The sequence below is a fragment of the Ambystoma mexicanum genome, chromosome 3q, assembly GCF_040938575.1.
Source record: "Ambystoma mexicanum isolate Mex_15411 chromosome 3q, UKY_AmexF1_1, whole genome shotgun sequence".
In the NCBI taxonomy this organism is placed as follows: domain Eukaryota; kingdom Metazoa; phylum Chordata; class Amphibia; order Caudata; family Ambystomatidae; genus Ambystoma; species Ambystoma mexicanum.
Window position 1 is genome coordinate 201,218,669 of NC_090926.1, and position 16,057 is coordinate 201,234,725.

The 16,057-nt window shown below is 46.4% G+C and overlaps 1 protein-coding gene across 2 annotated transcripts in view; it reads right to left on the reverse strand.

Moving 5' to 3' along the window:
• Positions 1–16,057, reverse strand: part of MYO1A (myosin IA) — a 331,231-nt gene that overhangs the window by 229,324 nt on the left and 85,850 nt on the right. For both annotated transcript variants that reach the window (XM_069653548.1, XM_069653550.1), the window contains exon 3: positions 8,994–9,109. In XM_069653548.1, coding sequence (XP_069509649.1) covers positions 8,994–9,109 — 116 coding nt within the window. The remainder of the gene's footprint in view (positions 1–8,993; positions 9,110–16,057) is intronic.

Sequence of the window (16,057 nt, forward strand, 5' to 3'; positions counted from 1 at the left end):
TTAACTCAAATGCTAATGCTTTGTTCCTGGGGTACTGACCGTTATGTTTGCAGTTAAAAAACTTGACCATCACCTCCCAAGGACAAACCATTTGCATTTCAATTAAGCCAGGAATTAAGAGCCATCAACAAATTTTCATTACAAAAAGGGGCGGGCCAAAGGTGAATGACGTTGTGACGTCATCACCGCCTTGTGGTCAAGTTTCCTACAAAAGACTATCAAACAGTTGGCCACCCTAAGCTCATTCCTCAAAATAATAGATCGGGCAGTACGGATCCCAGCACTGCTGAGCCTGGATTGGGGGTGGCCTCCTCAAGGCCGGTCTACTACCACCAAGACCAGCCACCCACCTGGTGGGCTGGCCGACCATCATGCAATAATAACCCAGCCACAGCCCTACACTGAGAGGGTGCTCCTGCGGCTGGGCCTATATGGAGATGATTGGCACGCTGTCACCGCCATCTCCCTCCTGAGGGCGGACACAGCAAAAGAGCAAAGCACCTACCTACTACCATCCAGTTGTTCCTGCCTGGGGGAGCCCGAAAAGGACCAACAACAGACAGTCCTACCTGGGGGAAGGCATCGGACACCAGGCCAGACATTGGGCCCAGCAACCCCCACAGGGTAAAGAACACGCTGAAGAAACACAGGCCCTGCAAGGTTGCAGCGCACGCCACAGTAAGGCGGGCATCTCCCGCATGGGGCAGGGTAAACATGGCACGGCCTGGGCATGCTGCCTGCAGCATTCTCCCCAGTAAGTGTGGCCCAGCCACAGCTGGCCATCAGCAGAGAAAGAAGTTTGCGTGAGAGAGAAATGGGGAAGGAAGGGACTGGAAACAGTTGTCCTGCATCTTTTCGGATGCTTAAAGTGGACCCTGTGAAACTCCCTGAACTGCCACCAAGTACTGCAGCGGATGTGGTCCTTGGTGCACCTGGGTGCAGCTTTGCCTGCCATCAGAGGGCACAGGCCCCTTCCCTCATGACAATGGACTAATAAAGAGTTTTGGGTGCTAACAATGACCAGTGCCAAAGGGCTGGGTTTGTAAATGTAAGTTATCTGACCTGCCTGATCTTCATTTGTTTGTAGCTATTAGTAATGTAAAGTTTTGCCATGCACGCACTCCACATTACATTGAGCATTAGATCCTGTTGTTGTTTGAATACTTACCCTTGGCATGGGATGTTGTGACTTAAGCCCCTCCTGGGCTCGTGCCAAAGTCACGTGAGTAGTGACACGTGGGACACGTGCTATCGAGTTAATAAAAGACGCACACAGCCGCCCGTGCGCCAGTTAATCACTACCAATGCCCCCCTGTGTTGTGTGTGTAGGCCTCTTGATTGACTCCGGGCCCTTGCCCTGCTGGAGCCCGTACCAATATGACATATACAGGTTGATTCATGGAATTATTTGCATGAAAAACGCAGATTTGCGCGACTTTCTGCCCGAAAATCCCTATACTTCACACAGGGATTTTCGGCCAGAAAGGCGCGCAAATCTGCCTTTTTCACACAAATAATTCCATGAATCAGGCTGATAATTGTGAGTTTTTTACAACGTAACTACAAAAAATCTAATATAGCCTTGATATTGACTGCAATGTTAGCTACTCTACATAATAGGAATGCAGTATCCATAATACTTCAGGACCGACCACTGCATGACAATAAACGTTGGCACGCATGATGCGTACGCATTACGTCACAGTATATAATTTAGTGGAAAACAATATGGCGCCCGGCCGTAGCGGTGAGTTTCTGCGTGCGCTTTCGCAAGCTGACTTTTTTTTTCTCTAAACAGAGGTTAGACGCGGCATTCTATAATGGTACGCTGCTTTTACCAGTTGCACTTGTGGCCATTAATGTGTAATCATGGACTCCTTTACGACGGGCATTCGGTTATCTTTCTTTATTAAAGAGAAGTCAGGCATATTCATTTTCGATATCACGCTGCTTTTATAGGTTTCACTCTTGACCATCAATGTGCAATTATGGATGCCTTCATGGTGTGTACCCTGTTACTTAGGCCTTGACTGGCACTAAACAGCCATAATTAACATTCCAGGTGAACTCTTAGCGGCTATCCAGACGTACTCTATATCTTGTTACTCAACACATGTCCCTATGAGGTGATGGACACAATTTTGATTTCATTCATTGCCTCAAAAGGCTCGGAGGCCACAGCAGCAGATACAGACGCGCTGATTCCAATGCACTCAATAATGTGACCGCTAAGATTTGTGTGCGATACAGGAACAGTGGTAAGCCTGGAATATTACACATCATTGATACCCCGACTCCCATTGGGGGCCTGATTCACATAAGCATTTTATAATGGCGCAAACCCATAGGGAAACGCTCTGTGAATCAGGCTCTAGGATGTTAGCCTAATGTGCGGCTTTGAAGTGGGTTTACCAGACAACAACTTTTACCAAAAACCTTTTTGCCTTGACGGACACATTCTCGTGAAACACATATTCTGCTCAATGAGAGCTTAAGAAAGGCAGATTGGTGACACAATGGACAATACAGCAACTTCATAAGCCGACCCAAGGTTGCGCTAAGCCTATCTTTTGGTTAAATATGATGAATACTTTTCGACAACAAGTTACATAAATGGCAACACTTACACAATTCTTAAGGAAATTCTTTACCATTTTGACCCAACCGCCATGCTGGAATATACTCACTAACAGGCCACAACATTATGAGATTGACGCGCTCCTACTGCTCTAAGAAGGCTCATGACAGGCCACAACATTCATCTAAACCCAGCATACCATGTTGGTAAGTGCATTTTATATATATATTAGCTGATATACCCGGCGGTGCCCAGAATTTTCTTTTCTTAAAGGTACTATTTGTTAGAAATACCTTAAGGTAGCTTTACACTTTTTGGAAAGGCTCCACAAGAAAGGTGAAAGGAAAAAAAATCACTACATTTTTTCGAATGTTTTCTCATAAAGACTACACAACACTATTTATTCTTCGTAAAAACGAATTCTGAAACGTATAACTGTACGTGAGAGCATGGAGATTTCTGAGCAGCATGATAGATGACAGGATGCAGACGGTGCCAACAACTATGGACCTAAAGTTCAATATTACTGTAGTACATGTTCATTGGAAGGCTTGTTTATAAACAACATTTTTTGTTTCCCCTCCTGGTGAACACTGTTGCCATTACACAGCCTAAGTGGGTCGAGATTGCGAAGCAGCATGATGGGTGACCCCTCTTTCAGTCAAAGGTGATGTGGTGGCATTCCAGGGGGGTGGAGTGAGTTGAAGAATTCTGTTGCATAGTTTACGTCTTCATCGGCATCCACCACCGTATAGATTGAGTTGTACTCAGTAACTGTGCCCGGAAGCATATCCTGAATCTGACCCTAGGGCCTGGGCCTTGAGTTTTGTTCCTCTTGTCGGGACCGGTCCTTCTATGACCACATTGATGTTTTGCTGATTTCGGGCAAATGTCTTATGTGGAAGATGATGAAATCCAGGGAAAAAGAGTTGGTGTGTCCAAATGTCATGCAGCTAGTACTGTCTAGAGGGTCCTAACACGTAACTATGTAACATTTTGTGCAGATTGGTGAAACAGTGTGGAATTGGATAAGGAACAACAATTCGCCAAACCACAAACCCACACGCACTTTGACTTGGGCTGAAATCCGGCGAACGGGGTGGGGTGTCCAAATGTCATGTAGCCAGTAATGTCCAGAGGGTCCTAACGGGTAACTACGTAACATGTTGTGCAGATTGGTGAAACGATGTGGAATGGATAAGGATCAACACTTCGCCAAGCCACAAACCCACACACATTTTGACTTTTGCTGAAATCTGGGGAAAAGGGTGGGGTTTCCAGATGTCATGCAGCCAGTAATCACATTTTGACTTTGCTGAAATCCGGGGAAAGGGGTGGGATTTCCAGATGTCATGCAGCCAGTAATCACATTTTGACTTTGCTGAAATCCGGGGAAAGGGGTGGGGTTTCCAGATGTCATGCAGCCAGAATCACATTTTGACTTTGCTGAAATCCGGGGAAAGGGGTGGGGTGAAGGGGTGGGGTTTCCAGATGTCATGCAGCCAGTAATCACATTTTGACTTTGCTGAAATCCGGGGAAAGGGGTGGGGTTTCCAGATGTCATGCAGCCAGTAATCACATTTTGACTTTGCTGAAATCTGGGGAAAGGGGTGGGGTTTCCAGATGTCATGCAGCCAGTAATCACATTTTGACTTTGCTGAAATCCGGGGAAAGGGGTGGGGTGAAGGGGTGGGGTTTCCAGATGTCATGCAGCCAGTAATCACATTTTGACTTTGCTGAAATCCGGGGAAAGGGGTGGGGTTTCCAGATGTCATGCAGCCAGTAATCACATTTTGACTTTGCTGAAATCCGGGGAAAGGGGTGGGATTTCCAGATGTCATGCAGCCACTAATCACATTTTGACTTTGCTGAAATCCGGGGAAAGGGGTGGGGTTTCCAGATGTCATGCAGCCAGAATCACATTTTGACTTTGCTGAAATCCGGGGAAAGGGGTGGGGTGAAGGGGTGGGGTTTCCAGATGTCATGCAGCCAGTAATCACATTTTGACTTTGCTGAAATCCGGGGAAAGGGGTGGGGTTTCCAGATGTCATGCAGCCAGTAATCACATTTTGACTTTGCTGAAATCCGGGGAAAGGGGTGGGGTGTCCAGATGTCATGCAGCCAGTAATGTCCGGCAGGTACTAACAGGTGACTGTTCAAAATCTGGTGCAGATTTGTGAAACAGTGTGCAATTGTATAAGGAACATACGCAAAGCCACAAACCCAGAAACCCACACATTTTCACTTTTATATATAGATAGGTAGATGGGGAATGGATATGGGACTGGAAATGAGCCAGAAGCTTTAGAGGTAAAGGCTTCTTGAATGACCTAGGAGCCCCAGTGATCCCAGCACAGCTTATATCTAACAATGTTTTATACAGAATTTAGGGGTGTCAAGGGCATGGGTGCTTGTTGTCCGCAGGGTGTTGTTTACATCCCTCGCAGTTGAAGCTGCAGTGGGCCCCTGTGTGCTGGTATTGCTCCACGGAAAACTAGCGTGCTGACCCAGAGAAAGGACAAGAGGATGCTGTAGGCAGAATGACTCTGGAAAGATCCTTGAATGTCTGAATAGGTGAGCAGGCAGGCGAGGGGAGGGTCGAGGGAGTCGGGAGGGGGCGGGGGGATTACAGCATTGTAACTTTGTAACTCTGCGGCAACCACATGTGTATGAATACCTGGTCACGCAACCAGTTAGAGCTAAAATTACCTCCACTGGCGGTATAAACCTAAAGAACCCCACCTCATCACCCTCTGAATACTCAGCTATTCCGCCAGCTTTCTGGCCGCCCATGCCTCCTATCTCACCCAAAAGGAAAACTCTAACTGTCCGGAGGAAAATCCTTACTGCCTCATCTTCACTTTCTCGTGCAGTAAAGAACCAGCCAAATGACTTCTCAAGATCTGTATTTATTTTATTTTTATTTATTTTTTGCATTTATATAGCGCACACAAACCCTCAGGCATCAGGGTGCTTGTGGAAACCATTTACTTGTGGCCGGTGGGCACGAAGAGTACAAATTCCAGAGCATAACGTGTCCATGTAGGGGAGGCTCTTGTTCTTATCAGTAAAATTCACCAGTTTCTTGGTACCACCAATGGCCCCGTAAGCCTGAATCCGTGGGCGGGGGCAAAGTATCTGAGCAGGCCACTAAGGCCAATAAGTACAGCCCAGGCTCCAGCAGTAGGCATCTGGATGCTCCATGTGGTACTATGCATTGGGATATTGAGGACACAGCCAGCCAAATAATGCCCGGAGAACAGCTAAGCAAGACACCCCTGGCCTTGGAAAGACCCTTTTCATTTGTAGCCACAGGAGGCTCGAAACTCCACACTAACGGTATTACAGCAGCCACCACGACCACTATCACAAGTATTGCACCCCCGCTGGTCTGTCTTCTAGCCAATCTCCGCTAGACCATTTTAACTCCACTGGCACTTCTAATATTCAGGAGTGCACTGCAACTGACCTGGGGGGAGCCAAACTGCTTTGATGGTAATCAGCAGCAAAATAGGTACCCTGATTGGAACGCAAAGTAACGAACCGTGGCCCAATGAATACTCCTGTCGACGACCAAACTAACAGGGGTCCATGGTGGCTTTAATCCTGATACCATCCTCCCCATCTCCCTACCCTGGCCTAGTACCAACGCTCACCGCTCACCAGGATGGGGTGGAGGATTCAGGGACTCATGCATGTAAATGTCATTTTGTTCCGTCAGAATTGGTGTCAATCAAAAACCTACTCCTACTGTTGCTGGAAGAATATGGGAAAGAAGGGTACAAGGGGCAGGCACCGGCCATTCAGGAGGGCAAAAAGGGGGTCCAAAAACAGCTCCCGCAGGCCTGTGCTTAGTGGTGCCAATATAGTCCCCTTGGGGAACAGGACATTGGACAATTAATCCAGGACAAAAATGATGTGGCAAGCGAGAAGATAGTGGGTTGTCCCACTCATGCGAAGGAGCTACCAATGGAAGTGTGCTCCTCTGGGGAGATAATTCGGGGACAGGGGCACTGTTTATGGCTAATTTATAATATGGACGAAATGTTTAATTTGTTGTTGCTGATTTATTTGTGTCATGATGTACTTTTATGGCCTAATGGCCGAAATAAAGTTATTGACTGATTCTGCAGCTTCTCTCCTTGGTCTGTTTGGCTGCCATGTAAAGGGAAGAAGGGCTCTGTACAGAGCCCACCTTCAACCATGGCGACCATCTTAGCATAGTATTTTCATTCAATGAACGGGACGCTGCACGCGTCCCATTCTTTGAATGAAAATACTTTTCTTTTTAACACCCCAGTTACCACTTTGGTAACCTGGGGTGCTAATGGCATTATTAACCTGTTCCACGGGCTATACCAGGGCTAATGTTCCGGTGCAATAGTTAGACGCCCTTGCTTCGCTTGAGTTGTCACGCTGTAACGCCATAGTAATGCATTGCATTGCTTCTAGATTGCTGTATATTAGCACTCCAGATCAGGATCATTCGGTTTTGGATAGATAATTTGTATCCATAGGACTTTTAAAAGACAATATACAATGGGCTTATTCAGTCCTCCAATGGAAGGTCCAATGGAGCACTTTCAGAAAATATGGGGAAGGGATATGGAACTGGAAATGAGTCTGGAGCTTTAGAGGAAGGGGCTTCCTGAATGGCCTAGGAGCTCCAGAGATCCAAACACAGCCTATATCTAACAATGTTTTACATACGTGGGACGCCGCGACATTGCATAGTACTGCCAGATCACTCTTCTGGCTGTGCTAGCCGATACTTAAGCGCACTCCCTTTGGGATGCTCATGTAATCCACTGGTTTTGGTCTGATGTTTCCAGTTTGATTAGAAACATTCATTTTGCCATCCCTCGGCCCTCCACCCCAATTGTTAGCATGCCTGGGAATAGAACATCTCCAGACCCCCTCTTGGGTGCAAAGTGGAGGTAGGCTGGCTCTGGCAGCCAGAAGATGGATAGCTTTCACACACTGCAAACAGAGCACCTCAGGCACGTTGAAAGAATGGAGGCAATGTGGAAGACAAGCTTACCTGTCTTTGGTCTACATTCATGGTGGTGTGAAATATTGTATGATCTGTTTTTTTTTTAATGAAAAATCAGTATCAATGGCCTCTGATAGTGAAACCAATATTTCCCTCTCTTCAGTCATTTCTGAGCTGTTATCAGTCTTTAAAGAGGGGAGGTGGAGTTGCTGGGTGGGGAGGTGCGGCAAGGAACCTTTCATTAGTTTGACAGTTCATGGTGTGAATTCTTATTACTCTTTCTTTATGCAAAAAGTAAAAAATACAGAATCTTTAACAAATCTTCCATTTTAAAGATATACAATGTCATAACATGCACAGTAAGAATGGCAGGATGCAACAGACCGACAACATCCAGGTGGTATGATGCTACTACCAGCAGGAACCCTGGACCGAGTTCAGTTCTTTGGTTGACATTGATGTAGAAATACAGGTAAAGTGTTCAGCACATAACAGTGGCTCCTGAAAGGGCATGCGGAGAGTGGAGGATCCCCTCAAACTTCCAACTTCCATAAGCATATCTTTACGACCCCGATGCACTTGTCAACCACCAGAAATTCAGACATTTCCTGACGGCAACTAGGATATCTAGAATCCACAGACTTATGAGTAAGGTGTACCATTTTAATTAAGAAATAAACCCAGACCTGGCTGGGCATTACTGGTCAGGTAATGGTTCGGGCCCGGGTTACAGTCTGAAGCAAAGCGAGGGTCTTGAGGCATGCGCTAGCGCCATTACCTGAGTAGTAAGGCCCGGCCACAGGGTCGCTTATTGCTATTAGCACCACTGCAAACTCTACGGTTTGCTAATAGCATTGTTTAAAGTTGAAAAGCCACATGTTTCTGTTTCTCAACTTTAAAAAAAAATACAAAACAAAATAACCACTTTGGGCGTAAGGAGAAAGGAATACATGTAGTCCCATCTCCCTTTCCATGGTGGCGTAAATAAGTGGGGCCAGGGTTGGACGGGAGAGGCGAGTAGCGAGGGGAGCTGGAAATGGTGATGGGGTGGAGGGGATGCCGCAGTGAGGGCATAACTGCTCCAGGGGGAAGATGGTGGCCTCACACTATTAAGAAGGCTTGGAATGCGGGCAATACCATTAAGTACAGCCCGTCTTCCGAGTTCCCTGATTGGCTGGGAGACACCATGACACCCCTGTCGGGTAAATCGGCCCAAGATCATGCAGGATGCCATCTCTTTCATTTTAAAAGCGGGGCTACAGATACCAGAATGCAAATAATAAATACAGGACTGGATGAGTTGCACATACCTGGAGTGGTGATCTCTAGCAATAGTTTCTCCTTTGCTTGCTTGTCTCCTCCCCCCACCCCTCGAACATTCCTCCCACATTGTGAGGGAGCACTAAACCCTGTTGGACTTACATGTGTGGCTTCAGCTCAAAGAAGTTGCAGTTCCTGTACTGTTGAATCTTTTCTGGAGTGTAGATGGGAAGTGGCTTGTAGGGATTAACTGAGATGACTACATTTCCGATGTAAGTCTAGTAGGAAGAGAAAAAATACAGAAAACAAGTGGGCGCATTAGGCATGGTAGAAGGGAAGGCCGCAGCTGGCATGGCAGAATTCATTAATCCCTAAATATAGTAAAGTAAATTGGCATTCATCGATTCCCTGATGAGATCAGTCATTGGTATCCTCCCTTTGAACGGAGGATAGATAGCACAGGGGCAACGCTTGTCTTGGAAGCAAGACCACGCAACGCAAAGGAGATTCGAATCCTGGATCCGCGCTTAGAAACCGAACTCGGGGATGGTATAAGGCGTGTTATAAAAAATATATATATATATCTTGACTTTTTTCCAATTGAATCTTACATGTAATGTTTTCATTCTTAATTACAAATTGTAATGCTCCCTAGAAATCAAACTACATTTTGCAAACAGATTCAGATACAGTAGGGGCGAGCACACTCTAAAAATGTAATGCAAAATATGGTATATAATGTGAGCATCTTTGTAAGGTACATATTCTACAGAATCAGATACGCTGTGTTTATCCGTTTAATAATGTCTAGCTCAGGGGTCTACAACCTTTCTGTTACAGACTACAACACTCATTAGCCCTATTCAGAATGATCAATGGAGAAGTATCATGGGAGTTGTAGTCCAAAACATTTGGAGGGCCACAGTTTGCAGCCCTAGGCCAGAAGCTCTAGGGGTTATTGGGGTTAGGAATTCCTCTCTTCTGAGTTCTGCCTCAAATGATCATCAGTTCCTTCCGAGAACAGGAAAAGTAAGGAGGCTCGCAGGAAGGGCTTTAGGCCGCTTGAAGTTCCAAAAGCCAACATTTCACATAACAGGACGTCCTTGCATGTACCAATAGCAATATTGCCTGTCTCCATGCTTCTCTACCCACATTCTGAGCATGGTGCTGTTTACATCTATGTGGTCGGCTGGACTGATCATATGATTAAAAAACAAGCATTGGCAAAGTCAACAGTTTGGGCTTTGTGTTTGCATGAGAAAGGCATTTCCCAAGCAATGGAGTAATGGTACTAATTGGAAGCTGCAAACTGGTACGAGCTCCTAGGCATATACTAGCAGTGCCTGGAAAATGTATATCTAATACATATACACAAGAAAAAAACTGTTGATTTTGCCAATTCTTGTTTTTCAGTGAAGGACAAGTATACTTCTTATAAATCAAGCGGCTGTAGGCACATTTGGTTAAGACATTTTCTTTACAACAGCAACACATTTACAACTGTAATTTAGCCAATAACTCTTAGAAGACTGCTTTCAAATAACACTGGCTGGCACTACTGTTACTGCTTGATAGTGCTAGTCCAAAGAGATCTCCAGAGGATGTGTTTTGGGCTGTGAGGGACAGGAAGTGGGTTAGAATGGCCATTAGAATGGCCATGAGCAGTCAGTGGGTGGGCAAATAGCCAAACAATACATACAAGCTTTGTATCCCTCATCACAACCCATCCCCATCATAGCTGTAGTTTCGGGCTTATAGGTTCTGATTATAGGGGTACTGTGTTTCGTGAGGGTAATGTCCATTTCCTTATTGTAAGTGATTAGAGGTGTGGATTGTTCAGAGGAGGCCACCCTATAGTTTGCATTGACACAGCTGTACAAATTGGACCAGTGCTGGAGAAATTCCATTTCAATCCACCACATTGAGTGTGTTAACTCCACTTGGCAAACAAGAGGAATTTAACATGTGCCATGTGTGCAAGTGTGCTCTGTGACTGACAGAAAAAAGCTAACAGAGAAGCATGCAGCAAAATAGTGGGGGCGACATGCTGCCAGGTCTGAGTACAAAGCAGAGACCCCAGAAATGATGGATCTGGAGAGCACCATCAAATATGCAGTATTTGTGACCATTATGAAATGGGGTATGGGGTGAGAGTGCCTGTCCTCCTTACGCTAACAAGTGGATGCTGTTTTGGGCCCCCTCATGGAATTGGGGCACGACATCATAACATTAATTGATATGATATATTATATGGCATTTATAACGTGGCTATACCCAAGTGTTTCAAGGTGCGAAGAGGCAAGGGAGGGGGAACAGAGGGAAGACAGACAACGATCCTACTAGACCAGGTATCATTGAGATTGTGCAAGTGCATGGGAAGGGGGTGGGGGAAGTGCAGTACATGGCATAAAGCATATTAAACAATAAGTAAAGTACGGCCAGCTGATGGCAGTTGCAAGGGTAAGTGCAGACATCAGGTGTCAAGTGCTGGTAGTGGAACTGTAGGGATACAGAAAACAGTCCCTAAGTGCAAGGGTTTCCAGGAAGGCAGTGCAGGTGTGTGACAGGCGGGGGAGGGGACCTGGGCCCAAGATCAGAGGGTGGCCAGGTAACCAGTGCAGTTTCTGTTTCAGCCAGGAAGGCAGCAGGGGAGAGGAGGAGAAAAAGCATAAGGAAAGAGAAAGGTTTTGAGGTGCTTCCGCAACCGGAGATGGTTATCCTCAAGTTTCAGGGAGGCTGTTCCAGAGGGAGGCCCCAGCCGAGGAAAGAGATCCTTCACCAACTCGTTTCTTGGAGAAGCGAATGACCCTGAGGGAGGAGGTGGATGAGGGAATAGCTCGAGAAGGAAGATATTTAGGAAGAGAGCTGAGGGTATTGAGGCCCCAGACCCCAGAAGGCCTTGTGGACAATGCAGAGAGTTTTTAACTTAATCCTCGCAGCCACTGGGAGCCAGTGCAGAGATTTCAGTCCTGGAGAGCTACCATCCCTGGGCTTGCGTCCAAGGACAAGTCTTGCTGTTCTGTTCTGGATGAGTTGCAGAGGGCGCAGAGTAGCAGCAGGCATATTTAGAAAGATGCTGTTGCAATAGTGCAGCCTAGAGAGAACCAGAGCTCTGGAGACAATGAGCTTCTGGGGGAAGGAGAGGAAGGGAAGAATACCCCTGAGGAGGTGCCGCTGGTCGTGTGACTTCTTAGAGATATCAGAGATCTGAGGAGAGAAGGAAAGTGTGGAGTCGAAGAGGACCTTGAGGTTTTTAGCCTCACAGGTGGGAGCAGGAAGAGGGTCAAGGGACGCCGGCCAGAAAGTGACAGGAAAGGAGGGAGCAGGTGTTCCAATGAGGTGAATCTTGGTCTTACTGGCATTAAGGCAGAGATCATTGGTGGCACACCACTCCTGGATGGCGGACAGGCAGTCAGAGATGAGAGAGGCAGAAGAGGTGGCTGAAGGTATTATGACAGGTATTTGAGCTTGACAACCTGTGACTAAATTACTTCTGCCCGACAGAAGTACAATGATGAGTAGTGGCTAAACCACCTACTCAACCCTCACACGTCTACAAAACAAGAGGGGTACCAATCCTAAAGGTAAAACAGGCAGAGTCAAGAGATATACCTCCTTTGCCTTTTGTGGTCACGCAGGCCAAGGGAAGGCTTTGCTTTCAAGAAGGGTGTGAATGTGAAACAGCAGCAACCCAAACAGCAAAGTACAGCAGGCCAAAATAAAGGAATGACAATCAGTGTTCTATAAAAATATACATACTTCAATTAAACACACCACATGCAGGAAACCCTGACTAGAACAATACAGCACTCTGGGTAATGAAGCAGGGGTGAATGGCAATAAGTAAAATATGTGTAAAAGGATACGTTTGTGCCAGGAAAGGGATTAAGGGTGAACTAACCAGCCTCTAGGGCCCAAAGATTAACTAGGGGGGCAGTTAGCAGTCACTAACACCTTATCTCTGCTCTTGGTGAAGCAGATTTCATGGCGCTGTGTGAGTGATTCACATCTGGTTCTGATGTAGCGAGTTATGGTAACCTAACGGTTAACGGGTATCCAGTCGGGTTCAAAGTCAGGCACACAGCAGTTTGAATTTTTCCGAGCCAACATCCTGGTTCAAGGATGCAGCAACAGCAGTCCAAAAAGTTTGAGGAAATGTCAAAGACAGCACCACAGGTTCCATTCCAAGTGCAATAGACTGGCTGTTCTAGAACATCTTCTAGGTGGGACAGACAGGCTACCATAGAAACTAGTTTAATGGGATTCACTGAGCACAATAGACGGATTACCTTTATAGTCTTATGACATATCTTCCACATTCTACAAACGCTAATCAAAGCAATCTAATTAGCGCAATATCAAGGATAACTGCATGTAACCACTGTGGGTTACAATGGCTAGCAAAAGCAGTTATAAGTGCAACGGATGGTTACCAACCTATACCTTCGACCCTCATGGGGGTGTTAAACATTGTAGGTGTAAATGTTTTAAGTTTACCAAATGTGTTAACATGCATTTGCTTTCATTAGATAAGCAGGAGAAAAAAGCAGCTTCTGGGTATCCCGAATTAATGAGTGACCAGAAGCTACCACTGTGGAATGGGGAGCTAGCACACAGCACTCCACAATTCCAGAATCCACTGGAGGTGCCATCTTATCATTGTGTCCATTATTTATGACCCCCTTATGCTTTAACTATCATATCGATATGTGCTAAAGTTTATTCATAGCTTGACCCAAATGCACATCGTTAAATTGTTGGGTGTAATCAAAGGCCCCAATCGAACGGAACTGAAGGGCCCACTGGAAAAAAATACCTGCCAGTCTTCATAAAAACCTTCACACTGAAAATGGGCCTATTTAGGCAGAATATGTGGGTGTGTTGCTGCAGTTGAAATCAGAGAAAGCTATTAGAAAAATGTAATCCAAGTGCAAATTGGAAAAACACATCACATTGCTGGCTGAGACATAAATGCAGCATTGTTCACTGAAACTGTCAACCATCAAAAGGTAGTGCACTGTGACGATTCAGAGCCACTTTTCAGCAGAAAAACGTACAGCAGATAATTAAGTGTATTGTATTAATAACTGAAAGAAACAGCCCTGTACTTTCAGCGCAAAAGGAAAGTGAACCCTGATCAGTAAAACACACTACTCCCAACTGGGAGTTATGACCAGTGAATAAACTCATTTTCAACTGGCTCAATTTGTGTGGTGGCATTCAATCTTTTTGTGCACTTAAGAGGGCAGTGGGAATCCTCTGCTTGCACGCAAGGCGACAGAAGACTTCAACTATATCTTTGGTTTTGTTCTAATCACTTGATCCCTGTTGGCCTAGGAGCCTCGCAAACCAACCCACAATCAGGCTCTTGGCTTCAAAACATGACTGCTACTTACCACCTAACCCAAGGCATCCCCATGCCTGGCATCTCTCCGAAGGCCAGGCATTCTAACAGTAGGCCCTGGTAGGTCGTAGGGCCTGCCTCCCTACTCTACTTCCCTCATCCTGGCTCTCTCTTCTTTTCTAGAATGGATCAGTGTCTGAGTTCCATCAGCATTCGCTGACCATTATTGAGATCCACCCTCGTTATCCCTTAGTGTCACCACTATTGCACCATTACTATACTCTGCCCTAAAACAGCATTTTGGTTGCCAATGGCCCTTTGCTTTAAACTGCATAACTGCGCACTGCAATTTGATCACATAAGGTCGTGCACTTGTCTGATTGCACACTACATTTTGGTTTCCTCTAGCTCTGTACATTAAATTGCCTTCTGCACACTGCATTATGATAGCATATGGCCCTGTACTGTAATTTGACTTTTTGCACACTGCGTTTTGGTCTCCTAAAGTTCATGGTTGCAACATAGTATTGAACTGCCACCTGCTCTCTGTGGTGTTTTCCAGAACAGACTCTCCCCACTTCTTCCTGACCACCACTCTGCACCCTGTCATTTCTCCTTTCCACCACTCGCACTCCCTCGCCCCACCTCATTCTCCTATAGCTCTCTCCTCCCATCACGCATCCCTCCCTCCCATTCGGCTACTACTCATTCTTTCATTCTCCCACTCCCTCTGGCCCTCTCCCCTTTGACTATCCCTCTAATACCTTTCCTCCTTTTCGCATTGCTTCCTATCATGTTCCTTCCATTCACCCCACCACTCACAGTTGACTTATCTTGTCTAATCGCATCTCTAATCTTCCTCATCACCCTGCCAGTACTCATTCCTTCCCTTTCCCTCGCCTATTACTCTTATACTCGGGCTTTGCAATAGAACCTCCTTCTTCCCTTCCCACTTTGGGCTCACACAGCTGCTTTGGCAGTCTTGGGTATCACTGAGACCTGGCTACTCTGCCCTGGCTGCCTTACTCATAGACAATGCCATCCTTTGGTGGTCCTGCCGATCTTCCAAACAAGGTGGTGGATTCTGCCTAATGATACACACAGCCTACCCCTCAACTCTCTTTCCACCCCTCAACTTCTAGCCACTCTTGTTGGAATTCACTGCCACCCAACACACCCCACCTGCCCCTCTCACCATTCCTCTTATATTTCCCCCCAGGTCCTCTCAAATCCTTCTTCTCTGATCCGGACTGTCTCCTAGATTCCACTGCCTGCAAGGCCCCTAAAGCCCCTAATTGGATACTTCTACCTCCTCAAGATCATCCCCATTTACCAATCTGAACTCGAATCCCTCCTCTATATCACTCCATTACCTCACTTCGCAATATACACGCTCACTCCCAAGGGAGCTCTCTTGACTGTGTCTTCCTTTGCTCTTCACTCCCCACATGTAATCACACTATCAGCACCTCCCCTTCTGATTACTCCATCTTTTAGTGACGCATTCGTGTTCTCCCTTCACTCTCTCCACCTTCCACCCCTCCCATCTCAACACATACGTTCATCCCTGAATCGCTGGTCCCCTACAAAGCCCAAATTACGTCCTCCCTTCTCACTCGTGCTCCTCCCGAGGGATCCTCCATTACACAGGCCTTCTCTGACTTTAACCCATCTTCCCAGACCCCCTATTAGCACCACTACCCCTGTCATACCTTCACGCCTTCCATTTTCTGGCACCACCCCTGGAAGCCCTTCAAACCTGCCTCCTCAAAACTGACATGCAGGGCCTCCTTCATAAGTGGCGCGAGTTCTGGTCCCATTCTCTTCTCCAAACCTACAAGAATGCCTTCCTGTCCTCCACAACCCCTCTTCACCCAGCCAA